This window comes from Nyctibius grandis, chromosome 3 (assembly GCF_013368605.1).
Source record: "Nyctibius grandis isolate bNycGra1 chromosome 3, bNycGra1.pri, whole genome shotgun sequence".
NCBI classification, from domain to species: Eukaryota; Metazoa; Chordata; class Aves; order Nyctibiiformes; family Nyctibiidae; genus Nyctibius; species Nyctibius grandis.
This window is the reverse complement of record NC_090660.1, coordinates 43081227-43109217: the sequence shown is the minus strand read 5'-3', so window position 1 is coordinate 43109217 and position 27991 is coordinate 43081227. Positions and strand designations below refer to the sequence as shown.

The 27991-nt window shown below is 38.4% G+C and overlaps 1 protein-coding gene across 2 annotated transcripts; it reads right to left on the bottom strand.

Annotated features, from left to right (window-relative positions):
- Window positions 1-11: 11 nt before the first annotated feature.
- EXOC3 (exocyst complex component 3) lies at window positions 12-27157 on the bottom strand. 2 transcript variants are annotated; one of them, XM_068396442.1, is made up of 14 exons: window positions 26970-27091; window positions 24298-24348; window positions 23910-24094; window positions 20130-20349; window positions 17442-18123; window positions 12775-12892; window positions 10238-10363; window positions 8597-8697; window positions 7997-8107; window positions 7136-7286; window positions 5635-5757; window positions 2859-3020; window positions 1403-1530; window positions 12-943 (listed from the first exon to the last, which is right to left on the bottom strand). In XM_068396442.1, exons 3-14 carry the CDS (start codon window positions 24051-24053, stop codon window positions 772-774), a joined length of 2238 nt encoding a protein of 745 aa, XP_068252543.1. In that variant the 5' UTR covers window positions 24054-24094; window positions 24298-24348; window positions 26970-27091; the 3' UTR covers window positions 12-771. The 2 variants fall into 2 exon arrangements, with proteins under 2 accessions (XP_068252543.1, XP_068252542.1); XM_068396441.1 differs by lacking the exons at window positions 24298-24348; window positions 26970-27091 and adding an exon at window positions 27107-27157.
- Between the last annotated feature and the right edge of the window lie 834 nt (window positions 27158-27991).

Below are 27991 nucleotides of genomic sequence, written 5' to 3'. Positions count from 1 at the left end.
TTCCAGAAAGCTATTAAATCCAAAGTTTATTCACACTTCAAACAAAACAAACAAAAGATTTAGATCTACTGTAAATCTATAAGGATGCAAAGAATACATAGCTGAAGGTAGCAATGGTTTAACATTTTATTGAAGAGGTGAGACTTTATGTGCTGTTTTTAGTGAATCAATGAAAAAAAAAATATTGTACCTCGTGTCTTTATTTATTCATTCATGCTATAATCAAATTGCACGATAGCAATTTCATTCAGTCCCTTAGTCAGGAAACTGATTTCATAATTAAGTTTTCTGCAATAAACTATTTTACACCAAAGTAAGTACATACACAAAGTATAACGTGAAAGTGGATGTTAATATATGCTCAGTGCAGTGCCATATAAAGATAGTTTTAATATTGTAAGCGATATATGTTAGTATATCCAGCACTAATACAGCTCTGTTGGTTTTGGTATAAATATCTTTATACGGCATTGCAGTGCACCGTGCAAACATATTCCACAAGAAAAATTTATTTGCTGACAGCAAAAACAGCTGTAACAAACAGGTCAGTAAAAAGCCCCTTGGCCATTAGAAGCTTCATTCTTCAAACATCACCTTTACATCCATCTTCTTTCAGAGATCTGATTACATTTTCCCACATCCAAGTCTTTCGAAAGAAACATGCCTAGCAAGTATCAGCGTATACTGAACTTCACTTGAAATAGCATTGCTCAAATATTTCGAACCTGTTGATCCCACACCAGTAATAACACACAAACACAGAGCTGTCAGTTACTTAAGAAGTTTTGGCACAGTTAGAGTAGGAACTGTAATTTCTTTAAAAATTGGCACATAGTTTGGATTCGGTTGGCTTGTACCTTGATCCAAAGTCTCAATGATAGTCTGCTTCATATCTCTGCTGGCATCGCCTCTCACTGTCAGCAAAGCTGCAATATGGTCATCCCTGCCAAAGGAAAATGGTAAAATGGGCATTAGTAGGAAACTTCGCACAAGCAAGATCTTGTCAGAAATACCACTTAGTTGGCAATCCTTTCACTCAGTTTCAGCGTGTACTTTTAATTCTTCATCAGATCTTTAGTCACTCAAAACTGGCTTTCCAGCTCAATATAAAGCACTATTTTGGCTGCTCTTAGGACTCAAACATAGTTTATCCTCCCAAAACACAGAATGGAAGTATTTTCATTATTCCTTTGCTGAACCACTGTGTACTTAAGTACATGTACCTCCTAGTCCAGGTCACATACACTTCATATTAGCATTTTTTTTTTATAAGAAAGTGGGTACATTCGCAAATATGAAAAATACGAACACATTTACACATTGTTTTAAAATTTGCCCAAGACTACAAAGAAACTGTGATGTCATCTATATATCTTTTAACTTTGAGGGCAAAGAGAATTACCTGATATCTGGGTATTTACTGACTAAAGTTGAAACTTCTAGGTAGAGCAGTGAAGGATCAGTTAGCTTTATAACCTCTGCAATGGCTTCAATGATGTCACAAAGGCCTTCAGTGTCCTCTCCAGAGCCCTGCAAGATGAAAAGTTAAATAAAAACGCAAACCAAGTCCCCAAAACAAAAGCAATCTGCCCCAATATCTACAAACAATCCTTTAATTAGTATTTTGTCCGACAATGATGTTGAATTCCCCAAACAGCTGAATTTTCAGACATTAAGAAAACAAAATATTTGTGAATTGTTACCACAAGCCTCTTCCCTCTTTCCCTGTTCTTCTTCATCCAGAGACCCACCCTCAGAATATCAGTAAAGAAAGTCATATCTTAAAAACAATATGTTGTATTTATCCACATGGTGATGCATTCTAGTCTTTAACTTTTGCTAAATTGCCGTCACAAACATTAGGAATAACTGATGCAAAAGCCAGATTTCTTCTGAAACGTTACTTAAAAACTGGCCCTGCATTAGCTTCCTTTTAGTCATCTGGCCACCAAAGCAGCTTTCAACAACTGATCAACTGAACTGTAGTATCTATTTAATCTCTGGACTATTTTTAGTGCTCTTAGTTCCAGGTCATCTGGTCCTGCCAATCTGGTATTGTTCATTTCATTTATTCCATAACCTTTTCTATCAATGCCTTAATCTGAAACAGATCTTGCACAGAATCCCACGTAATGAAGGACTCTGATGCAGGCATTGCCCCAATGTCTTCCACAGCGAGCAGAGATGCATGCTGCGCCCCCCACCCCCCCAAGTTTTTCAGGCTTTATCTTTCTCTGCATTCTTTTTGCATTTTGTCATCTGTTGGCCCTCAGAGCTTTCCAGCAGATTCCCACTACTTACACTCTTAAAAAAAATTTAGTATTCATTTTAGGCCTGTCTTGTACATTGTTCTCAAATATCTTTTGGGCCTGTCTTTTCTATTTCTACTGCACTTTAAATGGGGTCAACATACTTGTCTTGTTGATTCTAAATGAATACATTGCGTGTTACTTAAGTAATAAGTATACCACACCAAACAGATGCAGTATCACCCTTTCTTCCAGCCAGGAAAAGCAAAGCCCAAGTCTTTTTTTTTTTTTTTAAACAAACAACTGCTTTTTTCTTTTACTTACTACTACAAAGTCAGGGTACCTACCTCTGTGAGGCCATTCAAATACTCAGTTGCAGAGAGCTGTATAAACACAAACCAGGTGCAATTGGTGCTCAGGAACTTTAGCAGCAGGCCTGCGTGTGTTCAGAAACTCTCTCTGTGCCCTCAGCTGGCATCCTTGATATTCACAAGTCACCCAACACGCTGAAGACATGGAGACCTAACTCTAGCCGTTTTCCCCAAGCAGTAAACATGTAGTTTACTCTAAATTACCAGGTTAACACCATTACCCAAAGCAAATACTTACAGCTGCAAGCTTCTTAAACAGAAATCTGAACTGTTCTGCTTCTTTGATCATTCTTTCTGCGCCCTCTTTTCTCTCTTCTGCATTTTTGAAGGATATACGTTTTAACATGATTGCTCTGATGTATTCCACAACCACTCTCCGATGGGCCTCAATAGTCATTGTCTGAAAGAAAAAGGTGGTGGATTATGCCAGTGATACCTGCAAATGTAGCCATTATGTTTAGTCTTTGAACAATTATTAGGCTTTGAAATGTGTATTTGCACTCAATCATCAGTACACAGTTTTTGCTAATACTGCACATTTTGAGTGGCTTTAGATTTTCATGATGCTAACAGAAATGAAAATCTATCCTTCCCTAATGAAAAGGATGTGCTAATTACAAGAAAGAGAAACAACAAAAACAAGATATCCCTAAGGATGTCTGAATTATTTTTGAGGAGCACAGGCATATCCAAAGATAGAAGAACAAACATGAACAAAGAAGTAAGTCGTATGACCTTTACAATAGACCTGTGCGTGGCCTCGCAGCCTTGCTCTTTATATCTGGTCAAGGAATGACCACAGAGGCTTCTGCTGCAGAACTCCAGTACATTGCATAAAGCATTGCAACTCTTGCCTACATTATCTGTGCTCTGGGTCAAGTCTGGTAATATGCCTGGAGAGCCAGCAGCAATCACCTTCTCCCATCTTCCTTGACTGCTTTGCTGTTCTCCACTTGTCTTTTTATAGGAAATAGCTACTGGTGACAAAGTGAAACATCTGGTATTGGTGCAAGAGTAACGCTGAGGTTTGGAAATAAAGAACAAAATCAAAAACCCAAAACCTTTACATCTTTTTTCAACTCTAACATAAGGAGCATCCTTAAATCCCACAAGTCCTCGGGTGTTTTTTTTTCCCCTAAGCATGGTGGCAAAGTTACTTAAGGTTAAGAAAAAAGCCTGCATAACAGGTAGTCACAAACTTTTAATCATATTTTATTAGTATATATCAAGCTTTAGTTTCACTCAACATGTGCTTCCAGTTTCAATCAAAATTTTGGAGAAAGGTTTCGGGAAAGGAAAATAAAACGAGAGAAAATGACAGATTGCAAAGTATTGGAAGTCACAGTCCTCATCCAGAAGGTAGAAAATGTGATTCCAAGTCCTGCTCTCAAGACTGTGCAGAAATACCAGAGCTTACTGGTTGTTCAGAGATGGCTTCTCCTGCATTTGTGGAATTGATGCCAATTACACAGAGGAAAATTAACTCCACAGAACAGACTGTGGGAGACTGTCTTGTATGCCCCATACCACTGCAAAGTCAGTGAAGAAGAACACCTCTGCTACAACAGAGAACACTCAAGAAGAGCCAACAGTGCAATGACAGGGCACAGGAGGAAAACAGCAAAGCAGAATGACTCTAAGATCCAGATTCCCCTGTTCCAGAAGAGTGTCCTTCTCATTGAGCTATAGACTTCACTCAGGTGCTCTGTTCATGTGGCTTTTAAAAACTGGATTTTAAAAACAGGGTTAACCAAGAACATTTTCAAGCCAGAAAAAAAAAAAGCCCAACCCAAACAAGGGAAACAAAACCTGTGTCCCATCCAGTGCTAGAACATAGTGTCTTGTGTGGGAGATTTTTTTCATGCTAAGAGACAGCAGAATAGTAGGTATGATGAATGCCAAAAAAATGTGTGATGATCTCCCCCGTAAGGTGGCAATAAACGCTACATGATGAAACACATGTGACTGCAGAGATTGGTATTAATACTTAAAGAAACTCATGCCAAGCACTATTACCTCACAGTAAGAAACCAGATCTGGAAAAGAAAGCTGTTCCATGAATATAGACTAATTCTGGGATGAACCCAGCTTCTTTTGTGTACTTTTTCTGGACTGAAAATGCATATAATTGACATACATAATGAGGCCTCTAGCATCTGCAAATACTGAAGGTTAAGAAGTCATCAGAGGAACTTTGAGCAGTCCCTTCTATCTCTTTAAGAGTTAAAGTAAGAAAGAATAAGTGTGTGTTTTTGAGAGTACGTCTTTTAGGCACTTTTACTTAGTAAAAGTTTGTTCAAAGACCTCACTTAAATCCCGATCTTGGTAGCTTCAAATACTTCCTAGATCTTAGGGAATCATTTAAGACAAGCTATCTTAACTATAAAAAACTGAATTTAATTCAATAAAGGACAAAAACAAGGACAATAATACTAAAAGATTAAAGGATAATAAGAGAAATCCAGATATCCTTTGACAGACCGCAGGGGAAAAAAAATAAGACCTAACCTAGCAAATTACGCCGCTGTAACAGAACTTTAAACATAAGTTAAAGGATTTGTTAAACCTTATGGCATCAATTTAACTATGCCTTGTTATACATATTAAAACTAGAAATTAAAGAATGTGCATTTATAAAAAAAGTAATAATAAGCCAGAAAAACTAGTTTCAGAGGAGCTAATTTTATCTGACTACAAACTTCTAAGGAGAGGTAGAAAAGTACAAGCTGGTAAGATTATGATCTAGTAACACGCCAGTACATTTTCTGGACTACATCTTGCAACTCTGATCTGTCTTTGCAAATATTATACTGCTGTGAACAAAACAGATGAGAGAAAGAGAGAAATGTTAGATTCACTCTTGTAATATGATTAGGAACACTTTTTTATTTCCAGTGACGAATCAACTCCAATTTCTGTATTCCAATTCTGAATTCCATTCAGTGTTCAGAAATTCCAAACAACATGATATTCAGAGTATTTTAGCCAATTATCATAGAATATTTTGCACCTACCTTTTTATAAGGCTTTTTTATTTTTGCAAAGTCATTGAAATAATCCTCTACAGTAACGCAGATAGTCCCCACTGCATTAGACCCCATCAACCACTTCCTTGTCATCAGCTCATTGAGATGTGGCTGAGAAGGTAAGAAACAATTGATCAGAACAAATTTTTGACACTCTCATCAAATCAGTGCAGTTACAAAATAATAGGGGACAATTTTAAGTGTCATACATTTCTAAACTACACTTCTTCAAGAGGAATAAGCAGTTAGTTTAGGAAAATGATGTGATCAGTTACTAGGGTAGCACAGTTGCCACAGAGTGCTACCCTGACATATACACTGGGTGTATATGTAAACCAACTGTGCTAACCTGAGCACGTTTCATATGAGTTCTCTAAAATCCTTTACTATGTTCTCTATTTAAATGTCTAAGCTAAATAAAAAAAATAAGGTCCAAGGACAAAATTGACTTAAGAGCTCACAATTCCAATTTTAAATATGAAGCACCCTTAAACTGTTGTGATAATGCAACTTCATGCTGGATTTCTTGAACTGCTACTGGCTGTTCAGTTGTTCATCTCTGATGGCCCCACAAACTTCCTGTGCCTACACCAAATCCGGTGGCCTATATGTTTTACTCCTTTCCCAGAACTCTACAATACATAAATCCAGTATTCTCTACGTCTACATACTCATCTTGCTTTGTTCTCCCCAGAGGAAAAATTCTTTACATATTGGAGCACGATATTTTATAAACGATAATAGTGACTTGAAGCTTGTGGTAAATTAGTTTCAAAGAATGGTCATTAGAGTAGATGGAGTGTCTTTTCATAATCAATGAGCATCATTAATGAGAAATAAAGGTTTTGCTTAAGAGCTTCACGTTTAAAATAAACACTGCTCCCACATCTTTCTTACTGCGAATCACTCAAGGTGTTTATGTTAGTTCAAATTATTATTACAAATCTAACAAGTCCCAGAGCATCTTTCTTTGCCCCTTACATTTCTCTAATTTCCCTACCTCCCTCCTCATACTCCCAATTTCTTTTTAGCTATGAAAAGATTTATTTTCCTGAGAGATTCTATACAAGAAGCTAGAATTCTTAAACATGGAAATTTATCAGTGAGAAAGGGCCCACCTTTAGAGTCAATTAACTATCTTAACTACAGATGTACTGCACTTGTACAAAGATAACTTATTATCAGAAGTTTCCGCAAATAATTCTTAAAACACAACTACATAAGACAAAGTACAATCTGCTAGAAAATATTCACTATATACAAAGCACCTGCCCGAAGTGATCCTGTGAAATATAATTAAGCAACCTTTCAGTCTCCTACATGCAAATTACACCAGTGAAGAACAATACTGACATTTACTGGCATTTTGCTAGCACACCACATATAAAATATGTTTAACAATAGAAAGGCTTCATAACTACTTCATTCATGAATTGTTTTTCCTTATAAAATAATACTTCTGTTTTTTTGAGGAAAAAAAAGTTCTAACCTCTAAATCAATGAAGACTTCATCTAGCAGGCTAGAGCATCCTTCTTTGGCAATGATGTCTAAAGTTGCATCCATGCTTGTATGACTGCTTGACAACGTGTCTTCCATTTCAGTTTTCAAGTATTTTCTTTTCAGACTGATTATAGATTCTCTGTGACAAATAACAATGCTTTTCATCATCCGCTGATGCACAATTGCATTGCTACTAAATTTCTGGAGTGCATACACAGGAAGAGACATAACTAAACAGTCTTATTTTTGCAAGGGGAAACAATGTCTGCTGCTTGCTTTGGATGCCTTAATTTACTCTCCAGCATGAGAGTGATCAACCTAGACTACTTGAGAATGGCAGCAGATATAGATGAACATGGAGTTGGATTGCTGGACACTGAAACATGAGCAGTGAGGACCTCTTTCTCCTGTTTTGATATTCTTAATAGAGCAAGCTCTACCTTTACTCTTCTCCAGTTCAGTTCACCTTGATCACACTGCTTGAAGGTGAACTGTAAGAGATCAAATGTAAGAGATGGCAGGCCCCAGACAAACTAACTGCAATGACTTTTTTAAATTCTAAAAGTTGAAGATAAATTTTTCTTTGGCAATGAAATTCTTGGAATAACAGCTGGATTTTCACCAGTGAGGGGTAACGGCTTGGCTTGCCAAATGCAAGAGCAATCACAATATCTGCCTCCTAAAACAGTAATATATGTAAACCTGTTGTCTTTCGTTAGTCAGCTAAACTATCTTAACTGAAACCCTCTTTGTATACAAAAGAAGAGAAGGTCCTGGGAACGTGTAGTATTACAAATGAAATATCAATACTTATTTTTCTCACAATACTGCAAGAACATGCAGACTTACTTAAAGGTTTGACAGTTGTTGATGACTGCAATCATGTATTGTACATAGCAGTGAGGATACTGACGATTTTTAAGATGTTCTTCTTTATACAACTGTGCTTCATCTTTGTACCTGTAACATATACAACGAATAGCATTAAATAGACAGAAATCTGTAATAACTTAAGTACACCTGCAGGACCAAATGCTCCGTAAGGGCCTGTCAGGTATTTAGAACTATTTTATAAAGGGCTTGTTGCTCATGTGATGTTTAGTTTATCTGTTCTGGGCAGAATCCAGCACAGAGGTGTTTTCTGCCTTCCTTATGAGAAAGAGAGATAAATTTGAGATATAAAAGAAAGCGGAACTGACTGCAAAAATTAGAGCCATTTGCAGAGAGGAACCGGAAGGGTCACTCATCAGCACAGAACTTCTGCAGTGAAACTGGGGAAAGGAGGAAGAAAGCAAGAAAAGGAAAGGGAAGAAAAGCTTGGTTGGCATGGATGTGGTAGGAGAAAGACAAAGCAATAAAGAATCACTCACGAGAAAAACAAGCATTGGATTTGTAGGAACAAATAGAGGCTGAGGCAGGATAAAGCATTTATATTTTAAAAATTGTTACCTGGTTAGAAATGAATTCATTTGTTGAAGACACAGAAGGAGTACCTTTGTTTTCAAATCTTCATTTATCTGAGCAGCCACCTGAAGATTCTGCTCAAACATCTAAGTTAAAAATAGTTCAGTTATAAAGACAGGCCTTTACCAGTGGTAAACCAAAGACAGAACTCCTGTCTTGCTGGAGACTGTCACTAGCACCAGCTCTACATGTGCTTTTTATTTTTGGTCTTTTTGTTTTGTTTTGCTTTTTTTTTTTTAAAAAAAAAACAAGCCCAGACAATTGATGCTGACTAAACCAAAAATCACTATTTCCATAAGTGTAATAAATTATTGACAACCATTAATATATGTTGCAGTTTTCTCCTGATACTGAAAACAATTGCATTCTCTCTTCAGCAAAAGAAGTATTTAATATTTCTAATTCAGTAGGAATTTGGCTTTACAGTGGAACAAAGTTCTTGGGTCAGCTCCTGCAGCTAGTAATGAATAACCTTATAACTTGAACTCCTTTGCTTTCCCCATATGTGAAAGTAGTAAGTTCACATTAATGAAGTAGAAGGGACCCCTGAAACACAACTAGGCACAAGCTCTGGCTGACCTACAGGGAACTGTGTTTGAGAGGAGGGGAACTGGAAAGGAAGGGTACAAAGCCAGGTGGAAACGTGAGCTGCTTTTATGCTGAGATGATTTTGAAAGTTTCACTGTTACGTGAATCTCAACACTGCAGCCTTTGACAGCATGACACTAGAGCCAATCAGCCACCAGTTTCTTTGACATCACCACACACTTTCTGAAAAGAATTAGATGAAGCCAACCTTGGCACTAAAACAAATGTGAAAGAATGTAGGAAAAATCCTGGTATAAAGACAGGAAAACAATAAAGTGGGAAACAAATGCAGGAAGAAGAGACCATCTATCTTTCATTGAAGGTACCTCACACAATATTTGTAAAGAAAAATTAGAAAATGAGCATAGTAAGCTGACATTTTTTGGTTGATAAAGATCACTTTAAAAACTACTCATTTCTACTACCAACAGGGTGGTGCAGGTTGTTCTGGGGTTTTTTGTTTTGTTTTTTTAAGATCTTAGAAATAGCCTTATCTTTTCTGTTTTGACGCTATTTAATAATTTGGACAGGCATTAATGTTAACTGAAGTAGTGTTTAAACAGCAACATTTCTGATCTTCAACAGAACTTTTCTTTCCAGTATTAAGGTGTTTGTATAATGAGTTATAGGAACAAATACATGCCTAACTACCTCGGCACCATATTAACAAACAATATTCTAATAACTTACAAACACCTCATCTGGTAGGCTTATATGACAAATTTATATGAAGAGACCTAAGTAAGAGCAGTTAACTAAATACAAATATCAACTAAATAGGCTGGGAAAAATATATTTCTAATCTACACATAAAAAGAACTAAGTCTCTAAGTATTAAAGTGAAAAAGGCAAATAAAAACCTCAAAAGAAACAATGCCTCCAACTAACAACTTTACAGGAAAAAAAAAACCTATACTTCAATAGACATAGAAACAATGGCATGCCAAACACTTTGGTTTCCCTGTCCCACTCCCTCCATTCCCCCAAATCCACCTACTGCTTCTGTAGATTTTCTAGAATAATCAAGTTCTCCTATACCTGAAAAACAATAGCTGGGAGTGTAGTCTGATAGTACCCATCTTGATCTGCTTCTGGTTCAGTTTCTTTTATCCAGTCTTTTTTATCTGTCTCCAGTGCTTTTCGTAGCCAGCCAATGATGTTAGACTACATTAAATAAAGCAATCAAGAAAAAGCAAAGATTTTCTAATTTAACACAACAAAAAAACCCACTACAATATTTGAAATAGCAGCCATTTCCATAATGAAGAATGGCATAATAACAGATAATGTTTCATAGGTAACACAGACATATTAAAATTTGCATTGACAAAGACAAAGATTAGTACTGGTAAACTAGCGATGTAGTTTGAGTCAAGCTTAGGCACGTTTTGGAAGGGGAAACACAAAGAGCAAGTCAGTTTGTCAGAATCAACATGTTTAGTAACTTTGGAAGCCTTTATTAAGCCTCAGGCTTTAGGTTTCAAACTGAATTTTTCAACAACTGAAAAAATTAGGGTAATACTTAATACAGGAAAATTAGCACATATCTGTTAGTAGTTCCTTTTACCTACATTTTAGGAAACTGATGCTTGTTACCGGTGGAGACAAAACCCCAGGATAAGATTAAATGAGTTGCATTTCTTGGAACTTAAGTACCGCAGAAAATAGTGATGGAGATACCACAGCTGGCTCTCCTCCCATCCAACAAGCACATTAAGAACAAGCAAACAGACATTAAGAACAACTGTTTTTAGAACTAGATTAAGCCAGTTTTCTGATCACTTGCATGACACAGATACCATGCAACAGTAGGTAGCAAAGACCAGCATGTTTGCTAAATATGTAATTGGATGCCTCGATTTCTACCTAAATAATTATCATTATGTTTTCAAACGGTTGAAGGTTTCTGCCTCTTTTCTACTTTGTTCACATTCAGTTAAAACCCCTAGTAATATGAAGGTTCATACTTCTTTCCAACGTATAACAGGTATATTAGTGTGCCCTACAATGCAAAAATAAACATGACCAGTAGGCATGTACAGAAAGGGCAAAAAGGTCTAAAATAGGTAAATAAATTAAAAATATAAACACTTTTAAAAAAATAATGTATTAAGTCAGGAATTTTGACCAAAAGATACTATCAGCAGATAGGATAAAGGAAGAAACTGAAAGCTATACAATCTTCCTGCACAAGAAAGGTTGTTGATCAAACACAGACCTGCAGTTTTCTTCTTTTTTGACTACAGTGAGTGGCCTGTCAAGTGCTGTATCTGCTAAGTATATATAGCACTATCTTCAATTACATGAAACAATGTACTATCTTTAGTCCTCATAAGCATAGAACTGCTCTGATGAGGTATGATTTGCAAAGAATAATTAATCTTTTAAGCCAGCTGCCTTAAGCTGCCTAAGGACATCAACATTTTTCACCTTAAGATCATCATTCACAAGAACATTTTTTTCAAGCTGAGGTGCTTGGAAAAAAAATCTATTAAAAATCTGTTAAAATGTATCAGCATTTTACTTCTCATGAAAATGAGAGTTTTTATTGACATAAACATCAATATTTGATAGTCACAATTAAGAAATACTTTCATTTACCCAAACAAAACTAGTTATTTTTTGTTTATAAACAGTTTTAAACACAACATCAAAAGAAATAAAGTAGAAGTGGGGATGGGCAGAAAATTGGACAAGGCTGAATCCTGTGAAACAAACAGGCAGTTTCAGACATAACAAGATTGGTTCATATTATTGTGATGAATATCAAGTCCACGTAGTTGCTGTTGCTGGACATATTTTAGTAGCGAATACATCCAAAGAAGCACAAGAATTCCCTCCTCTGCTTGGCAGAGCTCCTAAACTTTGGAGGAGAGGAATTCAACTGAACAATGTAAGAACAGCAAGTCCAAAGTTCCAACTATCCCAATATCCAGCCTCAGAGGCAACCAACAGTGGATTTTTAAAGAAAAATACAATTAAAAACCCTACAATCACATACTGATTCCTTTGCCATGTAGTTGACCGATTTCCAGTGACTTGTAGGATAAGCAAGAAGCAGGGTCTTTTTATTTGAGATGCACTTCAAATGGCATCCACAAAAGGAAATTATGCTCACACAGTCGACAGGCATGAAAGGAAAAAGACCGTTAAAAGAATCAAACTGGCAAACGTGAACATCCTGATTACCTTGAAAAGATCACATCTCTATCAAATGTTGACGTAGTTACTATAGGGACCAAGCTGCATTCAGTGGCTGGTAAGTATAGTAATACCTAACATACCAGCACTATGAATTTAGACGTATGAACACTGGAATTCCTTCCTTTCTAATAAAATACAATTAATACAGGCTGTAAAGCACAATTATTCCTTGAAATGTCATGATTCACATCTGTAAAATAATCTGATTATAACTTTATAAACAAACCTACACATAGTATTTGAAAATATATAGAAGTAATGATATTGAGTTCACATTTGTCACAATAGTTTCCTCTGATGGAGGAGCAGCACTGAGGCAGTAATGCAGCTATACATTCATCCGAAGGTGTCTTTAAATTACTATTACTCACAGTAAGTGTTGACATATATTTGCTGAGAAGCTGGTCTACCACATTTTGTGAAATCAGAGGATCCAGAGAATTTACATCCACTTCAGGAGACAGTTCTGAATTTCCCATCATCTCTGTACTGAGTTGGTTTTTTTTTAAAAAAAAAAAAAAAGACATTGCAGATTAGCAAAGAAAAATGAGATTAAAAAGTTAAAAACTACACAGCTTTTTTTTTGTATGTCCACTGTAAGGGGCAATTTTCCAATATCTATACATTTCAAGAAGTTCTTAATAGTAACTGCAACAATAAATGCAGTTACAAGGAACATAAATAAAACTATATAAACGAAAGAACAGAATGTAAAAGCTATAGCCCAGCACATATTAAAAAAATGTTAAATACATTTTAGAAACGCATGAAAGGACTGAATGTTTAACTTATGTACAAGAATTAGCGATTGCTTAAGACTCTGTAAAAGCCGACTGGTTCAACCTGTGGACTCTTAATAGGGGACATTTTTATATGTCTCAAATTTCAGAGGTCACGACAGACAACTTACACATTCTGAATTTCAGAATGGGAAAGATCAATGAAAAGTACAAAATACTCTGCTCAGAGTTTCTCAAAAGAGCTTCTGGTATGCTACTTGTATCACATCCACATCAAAGCTAAAATATATTAAAAGAAAATCTATCAATGCTTCCTGTATTGGTAGAGAATACACCTAATATAAGAGGAGGAGGCATCTTGCATGCCAAATCAAAAGTGCACTTCATGGCTACTGTATTATAACAGCACCATTAGCTATACTTGCTTGCAAAAGGAAGTTCTTGATTTTATAGGATTAGAAAGAAACTAGAGCAACCCTCAAAAATATTTTGACAAGGATTATATATAATTCATACTTTACAGTGATATTTTGCATCTATAATTTATAAGATTATATAATGAGTTGCTTGTGTAAACTAAAATAAAAAACCAAAGCTATGCCAAAGCACAACATAGGCAGAACTCTTAATATTTATTTCTTGCTCAAACAAATCAATAACTCAAAACCACACTCTTCAGAGAGTGCTTTATTAACAGCTGATGGAAATATATTCAATCATAATAACAAATTGTTTCACATTCCATTTCTAGCGTGCTTTTCAGAAGGAAGCCACAAATTCCATATTAGCAGTGGCAACTATAAAAAACAAATAGTAAACAGTAAAAAAATTTCCTAAACAAGTGTTTAGTTTGTATACTTCTGCAAGTTAAAGTTGTTCTCTGGGTACATGCAGCGAGTCAGCACAGTTGTGCTTCCACATCAGGAAAAAAATCTCAAAGCACTAAAAAAACCCATACTATGGCTAAACACTTAAACAAAATTCTTGTCTTTGAAACCATAAAAGCTACTGTAACTGAACACTTTATATTTGCAGCATCTTCCTGAGCCAGTAGGAAAAGAGATTGAAGATATTTAAAGGGGCTCAAGCTATTCAGAAAATTGAATTCCGTTCCATTCTTGTTTACGTAAAGAATACACGTAATAGCACGACCTGCTCTAGGCTTATTCAGGGGAAATGTGAGAAGCTGTTTATGGCACTGTGCCATATTAGAAAATGTTTCTAGCCTCATTATACCATAATTATCTCTACTTCACAAGAGACATTAAATCGTTCTCAAAGCTTATCAACTGAAACCCCAAAACAAAGATCACAAGTTCTCTTGCCCCCAAAGACAAAAATCCTTCCCATACACAAGTTCTCTCTCCTGATTGCCACAACTCAAGCATCTGGGGGAAAGGAAGTGATAAGACAACCCTCTCAGAAGTGTCAGGAGGCTTCTAGCTATACGGAAGAGTTATTGCCCTTCAACCAAAAGTTTATAATTGAGTTGAAATTTCAACCAGAATTGTATTATCTGGAAACTAACATTTTAGAAGACTTCTGTTCTGCCTCCTGTGCCAGGCTTGCCAACCAATCCCGCTCTGTCTTGTTAAAAAAGGTACTTGATCTACAGACAGCATCCAGCTAGCTACATAGCACCATTCCTTCGAGTGAAGATTGTTGGCAATGCCTATAGCAACACTGGTGAACTCTCATAGCAGTTCTGTCAACACTTGATCGGTATCTGATAAAATGATGTTATGAATACAGGCATCAGGATCTTACATAACTTATATTTTTCCTAAAACACAGATTAGAGTCCTGGTCCCAACACAGTGCAGTTTTAGTAATAGCAGTATGTTTCCAAAGCTCTCCTTGATTTAAATATGAAAGAGAAATACATTTAGCACAGTAAAACTGCATCCCACTCAAATATTAAAGGCTATTATTCCACTGGAGCATCACGTTATTTCTCAGCTAAGAGCTGAACACAGTTCTAAAAACAGCTTCCAAGACATGCTCTGGTAAAGTAGAAGATTATTTTAAAATAATTCCTATCTTGCAAATATTATAAGCAGAAGTTATGCATGGCTTTCATATCAATTCATTACATGGAAAAAACCCCCAATGCTTCTCTTAATTGGTCAGTATTTTCTCAGCTGTTTTAAAGTGCAGCTGTAATACGCAAATACAAGTACAGATTTATATGTTCCCTCTAATATTCAATCACATTTAATAAAAGCAGAGAAAGATTAGAAAGGACAAAACTACCTTCCACTGTACAATGTTCCATAGAAGTGAACAAGGAATGGAACAGCAGCTTAGAACCTATTTTTCATGCAGGGAACAGAGGGTGAAATATCACAGAAACACAGGTGTCATGACGTCATGTAGGCCATCCTCCTTCACAGTTTATTATAAACATATCCCTATGGAGAATTCTTTATATTATTGTTAAGAGATGTCCAGAGACTCAGATTTGGTAAGCTCTGCAAGTATCGTGGTTGAGCACTTTACTTTTCCCACTCACAAGCCTGAGCTGATTTCTTCTTCCACTGTTCACTACAAACATACAGAAGAGCTAATTATCATCCTCTTTATAACAGTTTATTGTAATCTATAAGAATACAATTACCGTATTGCCCTTTCAGGCTTTTCTTTTTCCCCCTTTGCTTTCAAGAATAGAGAAACTCAAAGCCTTAATTTTTTCCTGAGATATTTCCTCTAATTTCCATCATGCTTGTTACATGGATATACATGGGAGAAATGCATTTTCAGATACTTCATACCGTATCTACTCCTCTCACTGTTTCACGTTTCACTTCCTTTCCAAGATTTTGCCATCAGGTGCCACAGGCAACATAACTTGCTTTAGCAGGAGTGATCCCTTTGTGATTTGTTTGCTTTGTAAATAAATGCAACGCTGGCTTTGCTCCCTCTCTTTGCCCTTCCTATGACAGAATAAATGGATTGAGAGATTTTAGCTTTGAATTGTCTAACTCAATAGCAATCTGCTTTGCCTTCTGGGGGAAGGGCAATTTTAAGACCAAGAATTGTCTTACTGGAACAGCCCAGGACATAAATGAAGAACCTGGGCACCTAGGCCATGGCCCTGTAGGTACAGGAATTCACATAATTATCATTCATTGTAGAGTTATTCCTCTGGCCTTCTATTAACAAAGAAGAAAAGGCCAGTGAACTCAGCTCCTTTACCTTATCAGCAGTTGTACCCTTATTAGTACTGCATCTCTCATATACCCTGCACAGGTATGTAAGTATGCATTAGTCTGTGCTCCTTATTGTTCCTTGTAGGCAAGAAAAGCAGGACAACTTCGCAGGGTAGGGCAAAGCACAGAGTTCTAAATGAAAAATGAATATTAAAGGTGGTTCTAAAAATTCTACAGAACAATATTATCTCCTACCTATTTGCTTCATGGTATTATACTCTAAACCTATGAAGCATCCAGTTTGTTGAATTAGTGAGACTGAACAATTGAAGGTGGCAAAAGTGCGCACAGTGTAGACTCTGGGTCAATGCCAGCTATTGAGAACAGGATTACAGTCATGAGCCACAGAAAGGCTAGCATTACTTTTTCCCCAAACAATCAGTTGCCCTAGTAACTACATGCCAGCAAAAAGGAAAGAGTTGCCATTTGAGCTGTTTCTATCTGGAGGATGAAAAAAAAAAAAAAGAGACATAATGCTTAAGTTACCCCAACAAATCACACCACTCAAAAGAACAGAGTTTAAGAGTATCACAGGAGACAACCTGTAAGCAGAAATTCTTCTACATAAACAAATCACCACACAGTTCTGAGAGAAAACCTGAAGGAAGTTACTACATTCTTTCCATTTAACAGTAATGAAGCAACACTGAAATGGTCCCAACTCCTACGAAAAAGAACAATAGAAAGTTAATAACCATACAAATCTTCTGGGGCTGTGGCCAACAACAAACATTGTGTTTCACACACGTGAGCTCTTAGTTTCTTCTGCTTTTCCCAATACTTCACCAGACTGGCATGCAAATACAGGGTGACTGTAGCTTTAAGCAGATCTTTAACTGCATTAAAACTTTAACCTTACAAAGCTACTAAAAAAAAAAAATCAAATATTAGAAAATCCAAACAAATTTTAAGGACCAATTCCCCAAAAGTAAAATGCATAAGAAATATCAACCCAACAAGTTCTTTACTATTATTCCATTTTTGTTTTTTCTTCTTATATGTTAATAGACATGCAAATATTAGCACGTAAACTGTGTTTTATATAGTTACTCTCAACTGCTGCTAACAGAAATGATGAGGGGACCTTACCTTTTGTATGTATTTAAAACCCAACTTAGAAGGCTAACAATCTCATTTGCTTCCAGATCCTCTGCGGCAAGCTCTTGCATGCGAGTGGACAAAGCCTGATGGTACATGTTTAACAATTTGTTGAAAATGTCATAATGTGGAGGAAAACATTGTTCCAGCAGGGTTTTAGCCACGAGCAGGTCATCAAGGACATATTTACGTATGATTTCTAGATGGCGTACGAGCCACATTTTGTCAGATTCTCTAGTATCTGCTTGAGTGCCTTCAATACGTGTGCTCACAGTTCTTTCCAGAATGTTGAACATTTTTTCTTTCCACTTCTTTGGTCTGCCAGGAGGTATGAACCCAGTTTGTTTTTTCCGGTCTAACATGCGCCTGTCAGTTTTCTCCTCCCTATCAATTATCCTAACAACAGAAACAAGCAAGGTTGGATCTCGGCGGACTGTAACAAGAGATCTTTGAACCACCATCCAAAGTTGCTTTGCCAACTCCTCAGAAAGTTTCTGCATATCCCCAAAGTATGTATGGATAAGGTTCATGTCATGTGTGTTTTTGCTGTCCATGCGATACTGCTCATACATCAGGTTATCACGAGAACACTCTAAATCCACCAGTTTTCGATGAGCTTGCAGAAGTTCCCCTCGCTCAATCAGATCTTGGGTCTCCCTGACTATCTCTGGAACTGAAACAACAGCAAAAAAGAAGAAAAAAAAAAAGTAAAACACTGCAATCAAAATCCAAAAAAAATAAATACAAGACAATAAAAGCACTAGGAAACAAGCTGGAGAACATTTGTAGTAATTCTTTTGAATTGAAGGAACTTATTTTGAACTATTACAAAATTGCTAGTAAATGCTCTATATCTCTATACGTAATTAACTATAATGTTCCATTTTGATCAGTGGCTAAACAAACTAAGATCAGTGCCAACAGAACATAACTTCTTTTCTCTCCCTTGTTCCCCCTTTAAAAAAAAGGAAAAAAATAAGTCCATAAAAGTCTACCATAAAACAAATTGCAGTAAAAACCTTTTGTATAAGAAAGCTAGTAACTTGCCTGACTAAAAGTCACTTACCCTGTTGAACCTGAGGCTGCATATACACAACAAATACTGAATTTTACCTCCTTCTTGAACGAACAGTTTTTGCCTGCCTAAGGCACAAAGGAAGAATAGGGATAATTACCTATGCTGCTAAACTATTTAGAAGATTTTTTTCTTTATTATTTTTCAGTATTTGAGGAATACTGTAGAAGAGAATTAGGATCCTGTGGGGGAAAGAACTGAAAATCTCAGCAGAAGAATTGTCACTACGAAAAAGGCAGCTAGTGATAAAACTGGCACCCGCAAAAAAGGTGCGAAAAGCCAGTTATACACAATCATTAATCATGATGAAAACCACTTGGTTTATAAAACATTTGTTTTGCTCAGAGTGAAGTTATCATCAACTATACTGTTCAACAATCCTGGGGGAGATGCTTCACACCAAAAACCTCTCAGAATGCCAGAAAAGAAAAGGCTTATTGTCTCAATTGCATTCATCAGTGTAAAAGAAAACACCACCCCCAAAATAACTCAGCATTGCAGCATACAGAATTTTGTTGTTCTTTGTTTTTTTATTGCTAGACATTGCATGTAAATAGAAATACTACTCTAAGTTGTACACCATACCCCACCTTGGTACTGTAGCAGTTAGATACACTCTTACAGAGATTAAACAAATGAACCTGGTATGACTAGGAAATGATTTTTCTTTACAGGTACATTTTGTGAATTACTATGAGGAGAGAAGGGGAGAGAAAAGACTATTTAAATGAAATCAAAGGGGTATGATAGGTTTAGCACCCATTATAGGGGTAAAATTCTTAAAATTACTTATAAGCAGAAAAGCCCTGGCAAGGAATTCACCCTGATTCAAGATGGAATGGAATGGAATGTGCACCAAAAAGACTGCATAACAGGACGGAGGTAATCTCATTTTATCTTTACAGTATCCATTATATGACATTAATCTTATTTAATTTTGCAAACCTTCATAGTTGTGCAGCCGTGCAAGGAAGAAGTGTCTCCCATGTATAATTTCTTTATGCATGAGTTGGTTTTTGTGATTGTGCTGCCTGATTCTGAAGCAAGGACTGTGCACAGTTGAAACTGAATTTCAGGTAGTTTATACTTCACACTTGTAACATAAATTGAAATCCTTGAGGCTCCTAACTGTTGTGTGACTGGAGATCTTACTGTTTCATATTTTGCCCTTGTTTGCAAAATTTTCGCTTCCTAAAATCACTTGGAATTATTTTTACCCAACAGGCTTGCTGTAGGTGCCCAACTCACTGGCAACATTTCAGATCTTTCCAAATTTTCTTTCTGTACATGCCGCTTATATATGTCAGTCTTTTATACGAAACATGTTATCTCTGCTACTGATTGCCAGCAAGAAGCTTCTTTGTGACTTGTGTCTGATGATGAGATAGGCCAGACTAGAAGTTCTTACAGTGCAATTTAGACTCCATATATATTAAATGGTTACCGGCTACTTCCCTGAACATGATGTGTAGGTGATTCTTCCTTAATTCTTCATTCCCAGTGAGGTTTAAAGTTCTCCACATTACTTGATAACCTTACACCTGTTAGTACCATTTTAAAGTGCTTTCAGTATGTGATGGATTATATAAAGAACATTAGATTACCTGAAAAGATGTTCTTGAGATTTTCTACAGCAGCTGCCAGTTGGCTGTGTTGCACTACAGCATCCTTAACATCCTTGAGGTTTTCTATGGTGTTGATGCTCTGTCTCCAGTCTTTATTGACATCTATCAAAGACTGCTGAATGTCCTTTACGTCATTCAGTGCATTGTGCAGTTGACTTAAACCTGTTCGCACTCCATCTAACTGTGACTGGATTGCTGCCTTAAATACAAACAAAAAGACAAAGAATGAACTCACATCAATCATTGTAAGTTCTGTATTTTCAACATTTCTCAAGAACTAATTTTCATTTCAGTATCTAACATTTTTCAGAGGAAAAAATAATAACTGAAAAGGTAAAATTATAGCTTACTAGAAACATGTAACTTACTGTGTATATGCACACATTCTTTTTTTTGAAGTTCTGAAGTTCTATTTAGTTTTAAAGGACATAGATACAACTGGTTCACCCACAAAGCTAACATAGGAGCTTAGGCAGATAGATCATCATCTTTATAAATCTATATCAAACCAGGATCACGGGAAGGCAGAATGAGATTTCTCTGCGTTTCCTTCATAAATTCATTGCAAAGGGGGATATCAGAAGAAAACCGATCCAGATGTTTCAACAGAATGCTTCGTATGTAAAGATTCACAAAGTAGTTCACTAAAGCAATTACAAATTTTGACTGGCAACAGAAAATTTTCAAAAAAAAAAAAAAAAATCCCTCTGGCCTATGGTGCCAGATATAACCCAAAATAATCAAAAGGAATCCAGTCAAAACAAAAAAAACAACAAAAAACCAAACAGAATAAAATTTAGACACTGTGAAACATCAACCAGACCAACAATTCAACTACTAGACTATTATGGCATAAAGCGAGGTTATTGATATAGGTATCTCTTGTGACAGGTGACACTTGAAATAATGACGCTTCAAATAGGCTGTTAGTCCCGAATATCATTTGACAGTCCAGACACCTTAAAGAACATGCACTATAATGCGTATCAGAGTGAAAGAAATCAGATCACATCCACAGCATGTTTTTTTACGTATGTATTTTTAAAAAGATGTGACCAAGATATAATCAGGGAGTGGAAAATGAAACTGGAAATAACTGACTTCAAAAGATAAGCCAAAGGCCAGACATCAGTGAAAACTCTGTTGCATATCTCAAGGACTTGAAATAACCAGCAAAGAAATGAGGCACTAATGGTTTTGCTAAGTTCAAAACACATTTTTTGCCATACTTTTAAGGCCAAAAAGCTTGGTCAGTCTTGGAACTTTCTGTCTGATACTAGAAGCCAAAGAGGAAATCCTGGTAACTATGAGCAACATTTATTGTGTTTTAAATGTACTGGGAAAGTCCCAGAAAAATACAGTGATTCTCAAGCTACCACTATTTATGTACTTTGAAATAATAACATATGTATTTTCCTGTCAGACTCATTACAATTAAGCAGTAGTAAGGCATTTTTATACAATATCTATCTACAGAACTGCTGCATTAACACATTTTTCCCCTACAGGAACTGAGGTAATTCAGATACTGAAATTCAATACAATACTCAAACACAACCTTCTGAAGCTGACCATAAAGTATTTTAAAAATCACACAATCATTACATGTTCAATACTTCTGATTTAATATTTCAGTTTCTTCTGAGGCAGATCTTCCAAGTATTACATATTCAAATTTTTGCCTATTTAACTTTTGCAGAAACTTGATTATGTTAAATAGAAACAATCACTAATCTTGGGCACTGACACAAATGGCCAAGGAAAATTCTAAAACCAGACATCCACCCATGTTTGTCCTAGCATTGTGGATTTCACTTCCTAGAATGTATATTCATCTTAGATTGGACTGACCATCACTGTGTTAAAAAAATCAAAACAAAACCAAGCCATGCTAGGAACAGGGCTCAACTTCATTTTTATCTCTTTTCAAGTGACAGCCCTCAACATTAAGCCATGCAACCAAGATCCTAGCTGCCTGGTCTCCCTAGAGCCTTATGGTTCAAATTCATGATTGCATAGCAGCCAAGAATCAAAAGGTAAAGGATTCAAGCACATTTATACTCAGGAAAACCCATGACCTAGGAACTCTCCTAAGATATGTATACAGTATTTCTTCAGGGTGAGAGAAAACCAAAACCTAAGGTCTCCCACTGACCGAGTGCACAAAGAAACATGGTGCCAATGCTCATAGCTTTTCAGGCTCTGGAATAGATTCCAAGCAGCTCTTCACCTACATTTTGGACTGCAGAGCCCAGAAGCACCAGCCTCCAGTGCTAGCTCGTGCTTATCCACCCACTGCTTCAGAGATCTGCTACCAGTCCTTAAAAATACTGCTTCACTAACCGTCATCAGCCTCACACATGAAGCAGGTGCGTTTGACACATTTCAAAGCAGTTTATCCTGTAAGAATTCATGTAACACAGGAAGAAATGCAGAGAAGGATGTAAGAAATTGACATAACTAAATATTTGGGGTAGGATGCAGAGCGAGGGGTAGGATAACCAACTGGAGGAGATGCTGTTTTTTTGGAGCAGAACACCATTCCAGATCTCTGCTGCTTCATCCCTGTAAACGACACACAACTATTACCCTGGTTTTCCACTCTTCATCCTTGGTTGATTTCATCATATTAATTCACCTGAAGAAAGTTATGACAAAGATGAAAGCATATCCAGTCGGAAAGAAGCACCAACATGTTCACACTAAAATAATTACCATGTGTTCATTCACACAGATGAAGCAGCTGAGATTTTCAACAGTGATCCAACCTGGAAAGTCAGCAGCTCCTCCTGCTGATGATTTTGATGACCCTCTCTTTCCATCTTCCACGCCATACATATACACAATTTAAGTACAGGGCAAATGTATTTCTTACGTCCTCTCTATGCCCCCATCCATTACAGTAATTCTTAGGGGAAAATCTCCTTTGCTATCCATTGCATCACAAACCATCACTTGCTTCAGGAATGCATCCTGAATGGATTAAGGGGTATTGTACTTCTTTTTGGAATGGGTATTTCTGACCATCTATAGATGACTAAATTTAAGGCAACTTAAGGAAAATGACAGGGAAACTTCCTAGCTATAAAGTGGATTTAGGCATTTACAAAACTTAAAGTTATGTTTAGTCATCATTGTCTATAGAAGCAGCCAGTAGGCAAATGACTGTACTCATATATTATAAATAGATCACAGTAACTAAACAGTTGATCCATTATTAATAGACCCCACTATATGCTTCCTGCCTTCTGAAAAACCCAGTCCAAGTCATCAGGAAAATTTCTGTTTCTATGCTACAGACAAAAATGCACGTGTAATTTGCTAATAGATTTTTTCACTGTGAAAGACGACAGGCTGTCTTCTACTTGATGCAGACTCCTACAAAGAAGGAGCCATCAAATAGTTGTAAGATAAACAAACTTATTCTGAAATATAAGATTAGATACAGTGTATAACAGCTATTTTGATCTGGTTAACCCAAAAATATTTCCCAAAACACTGTTCTAAGGCTCATTTCCAATTATTTAATATAGCGGTCCAAGATGACTTTTGGCTAGTGAATAACACTGAAGGAAGAAAATACAGAACTCTGTAACATATAGACACAAAACACAGCATGACCTTACTCATATTTCAGGCTAAATGTGTGTGTGTGCATGTGTGTGCGTGCACTCACTTGTACACATGTGAAGGAGGGGGAAAATCATGGGGTGCACTTCATGCTGCACCATGGACACTCAGGTTTATCAAACTTTGTACCTTGAGTCGAGCTTCTACTGAAGCCTTCTTACGAGCTTCCCTCCTACGATACTGCTCCACTTTATCCAGCTGATCAGGACGCTGAAGCATTCCCGCTACTCTCTGAACAGCTGTTGCAACTGCTTCCCTATCCGTTTCCTCCATTGTTGATTAGGACGTCAAAATGCCTTCATAATTTAACAGTACTGAAAAGAAATATGACAATTTTAGAAAATATATTTTCATTTGATGGTTATGTGCCATTTCAAAGTTAACAATTTGAGAACTAACGTTGGCAATAAAAACTGCAACTTGACAGAAGCATCATTAAAAAGCATTACAAACAGTAGTAATCGAAATTCTAAAAGAATCACATTTGAAGTCACTTAACTCTGTTTCATTAGTTTACCTGAAACATTCTCTGGTTACCGGCTTTTCATTTACCTTGCTCTCTGTAAGTCTGTATCAAAAAAAGAGAAACAATAAAAAAAGAACAGCAAACTGTCATTTAAAAAAAAGATTCTATCTTACCCTAGAGTAAGTTTGCCTATTAAAAGGGGAATGAGATAAGCATTAAGAAATCTTGTGGCAAGTCCAAGCAAAAATCCTAACTCTTCCTGAACTAGAATCTGGTGGAGCTGACAGAACCATAGTCCCCTGTCAATAGCTCAAATTTGGTACCAAAAGTGTCGAGAAACATAGCTATGGAAGCTCCAAATCCAGAGACTTAACTATAAAACACTTTCATTTACACTTTTTATGGATGATTTTTTTTTATTTCCTACTCTCTGTTTTCAGTTCTTGCCACAGTATCAGTCCATCAGAGGTGCAGGTCTGCAGGGAAAAATTAATCAAATACTTCACCTAAGTCTCCAGTGGAATTTCTGGTGAAGTAGATACATGCAGGCAAACTAGTATTAGATTTAAAATATAGAAAAGGTAAAATTGGCTAGCCATCAAACCAGACCTGTTCTCTCAAGCTTCACTAGCTACTAATAGAAGGCAGGGAGAGATCCCAGTCAACAAAGATGCAGAAACATGATGTCCACAGAACTCCAAGGAACACATCTGGTGTTCCTCATTCCTTCCAAATGGAAAGGAGCATTTTACATCTTCGCTCTTTAAATCAAATAGAACATTTTAGGTTTGCTGCCACACCATTATACTCTCGCATATCCATATTATTGCTTGAAAGTATAACTTTCAAAGCATCACTTAATCTCAACAGATTAATTAGTGATCTGATGAAGAACTGTACCAGGTGCACAGAACTAGAAGAGCAAAAGCAAGAAAAATCATGAGTCATGGAAAAGACAGTTAATAGGTGAAGGAAAGAGGAAACAAACAAACAAAAAACCCCAAACTAAATCAAACAAACCCAAAAACAAGTGAAGCAAAGGAAATTTCTCACCACCTACCATAGGCAAACCAGTGCCCCAGTCTGTCTCTGAACAACGGCTACCTGGAAGCCACCTCCCCTGCTTTCTTTTTCCTCTATCCCATTTTTTATTGCTGAGCATGACATTATATGGTAGGGAACATCCCTTTGGCCAGTTTGGGTCAGCTGTCCTGGCTGTGTTCCCTTCTAATCTCTTGCCCACCCACAACGTACTCTAGGGGAGTGGAGGGCTGAGCAGGAAAAAAAAGAAAGCCTTCACGCTGTGCAAGTACCCTTCAGCAACAGCAAAAACACTGGTGCGTTATCAACACTGCTTTAGCCACAAACGCAAAACACAGCACCATACAGGCTGCTAGGAAGAAAGTTCACTCCACCTCAGCCAGATATAGTATAGCATTATCAGCATTAGTTATTTTAGAACTTAACACAGTTAAAAAAGATTCCAGGCAAGGGTTGCCTAAGAGCTAGTCTGTAAAACCCTAAGCCTATATCTCAAGTTCCTTCATCTGATACCTCAAGATCTGTAATCTCTAGTATCTTCAAAAGTTACATGCATAAGTATGCACTTACTCCAGAATTATTTCTACACTGTAAACTCATGGCCTACTTTACCTCTTCAGCTGTGCAACCACACCCATCACTTCTCTACTAATGGCCTGTTAACTTCAAATGATGTTTGATCTCCTCTGCTACATCTCAAGGTGCAGGATCTATTCCTACCACTCACACTTTTGAATTAATATTCTGTTTTTGTTTAGCTCAATCTATTTCCAAGTTATCGAAACTGTACCTACGATTAAGAGTTAGTTATTTTTGAATATGAATTTATTCCAGAAATGGCATTTGCAGTGGTATTTTCAGCTTTATGCTGAATTACTGCCTTTATTAATAACTCTGGGTACGTTCAAGAGAGTTACGATAGCTTTAACTCACACAGCCACTTCCAAGGCACATTAAGTAGACCCCATGAACAAAATTAGTAGTCGTATACTGTAATCTCCTAACCGATTACACACTAACTTGCTGAAGTAGAGACGCTGTTGCACAACTGCTGACTATGCAAAAGGAAGAGCAAACTTTAAGAAACGATGTCAACTTTACACAGAGGCTGTTGGCCAAAACCACAAACATCTTCAGAGCTGTGCACTGGAAGAAGTGAACTAAAGAAAGTCCCGAACGGCGCTGGAGAGGCTTCGGCTGCCAGCACACCCTCCTCCTCCGGACTCAAGCTCCGGCCGGGAGCCGAGAAGCGAAGCTGCGAGGATGACACGCTCACAGGGGGAGGCCCCTGTCCCTTCCAGAAAAGAGCTTCTGGGGTAGAGGCGGCCAGCGACACCCAGGTGTGGGGCACAACCCCTCACACCAAACCTCGGAGAAAGCAGCTGCAGCCCCCGGCCGGCAGCCCCAGCTCCACCCGGCCGCGCTCCCTGACGGAGGTGGCTCGAGTCGAATTCTTTGCATCGACGCAGGTGCCCGTCCCTGCCGGGCAAAGGCCGGAGACCTGCCCCCGGCCACGCAGGCGAGGTCTGCGGCCTCGCCGAGCCGAGCCCCTTCGGCCTCGGCAGAGGCCCGCGGACGGCGGCCGCGCCGGAGGAGCCCTCAGTACCCGCTTCGGCCCCGCCATCCCGACGCGCTCCCCGGATCGGATCGGCCCGACCCGGCCCAGCCCGTCCTGCCCCCACCTCCGCTCCCGTTGTGCCAGACTCGGGTCGCTACAGACGGCGCCAGCCTGGCAGGAGCCGGCAGGGCGGCGCCCACCAGCCGGGGCGCTGGCCCAGGGCCGGCAACGGGGGCAGCAGGAGCCGCAGCCGCCACTTACCGGCTGCCGCCCGCCCCTCGGGAAGGTACTGACAGTCCGCCACTGCGCACGCGCCGGGCGCTCACTGCCGCGCACGGCCGGCTGCGCAGGCGCAGAACGAAGTCCCCGGTGCTCTCCCCCTCCGCGGGCCGGCGCGCATGCGGGCTGGGCTTCCTCACCTGCGCCGGGGACGGGGCTGCGCCTGCGCGGCCTCGGCAAGGGGGCTCGGGGGGCGCTGGGTTAACCGAGAAAGGCTGTGGAAGAGCGGTAGCGGCTCCGGCTGCTTTAGTGGCTGCGGAGCGCCGCTCCTTGCAGTCCCTGAGGAGCTTCGTCCCGCTGGCGAGACGGCTGTGTGCCCGCACGCGTTGCTGGGTGCGACGGGAGAGGGGGGAGCGAGGGGAGCGGCAACGTCTCGTCAGAGCCGGCTCGGGGCTGCAGCCTGCGGGGCTACCGGCGGCGCTGCGGCCTCATCTTCCTCCCTTCTTGTTGTTTTCTTACAGTCTCCGTGTCGAGGGCACTGTCAGTACTTCTGGGACCTGATTCAAGGCCACTTTAGGTCGGTTAAAAAAATAAAATGCAGAAGTCTGAGATATTAAACGTTTGGGTTTGAATGGTAACCTATTGCAGTGAAAGCTCGGTCGTTGCGTGTGTTGTGGAGAAAGGAAACATGCTAAGTGAGGATGCTGCAGGTGGATAAGCTGCGAATAATGAAGTGCCTTTCGGATCTGTGTGGAAGTGACTTTGCCCGGCAGAGGAAAAGGGAGCGGCCTCATTCAGCTCCTCGTCTCAGCACTGTCTCTTCACCTGTTGCCCAGAGCTCAGGCTGCTGCCCTGCTGGGAAAGGCTGTGTTGAGGAGAGTGGTGTGACTACGGGGGTGAAGCTCACTACGGCCTCCCCTGGCTCTG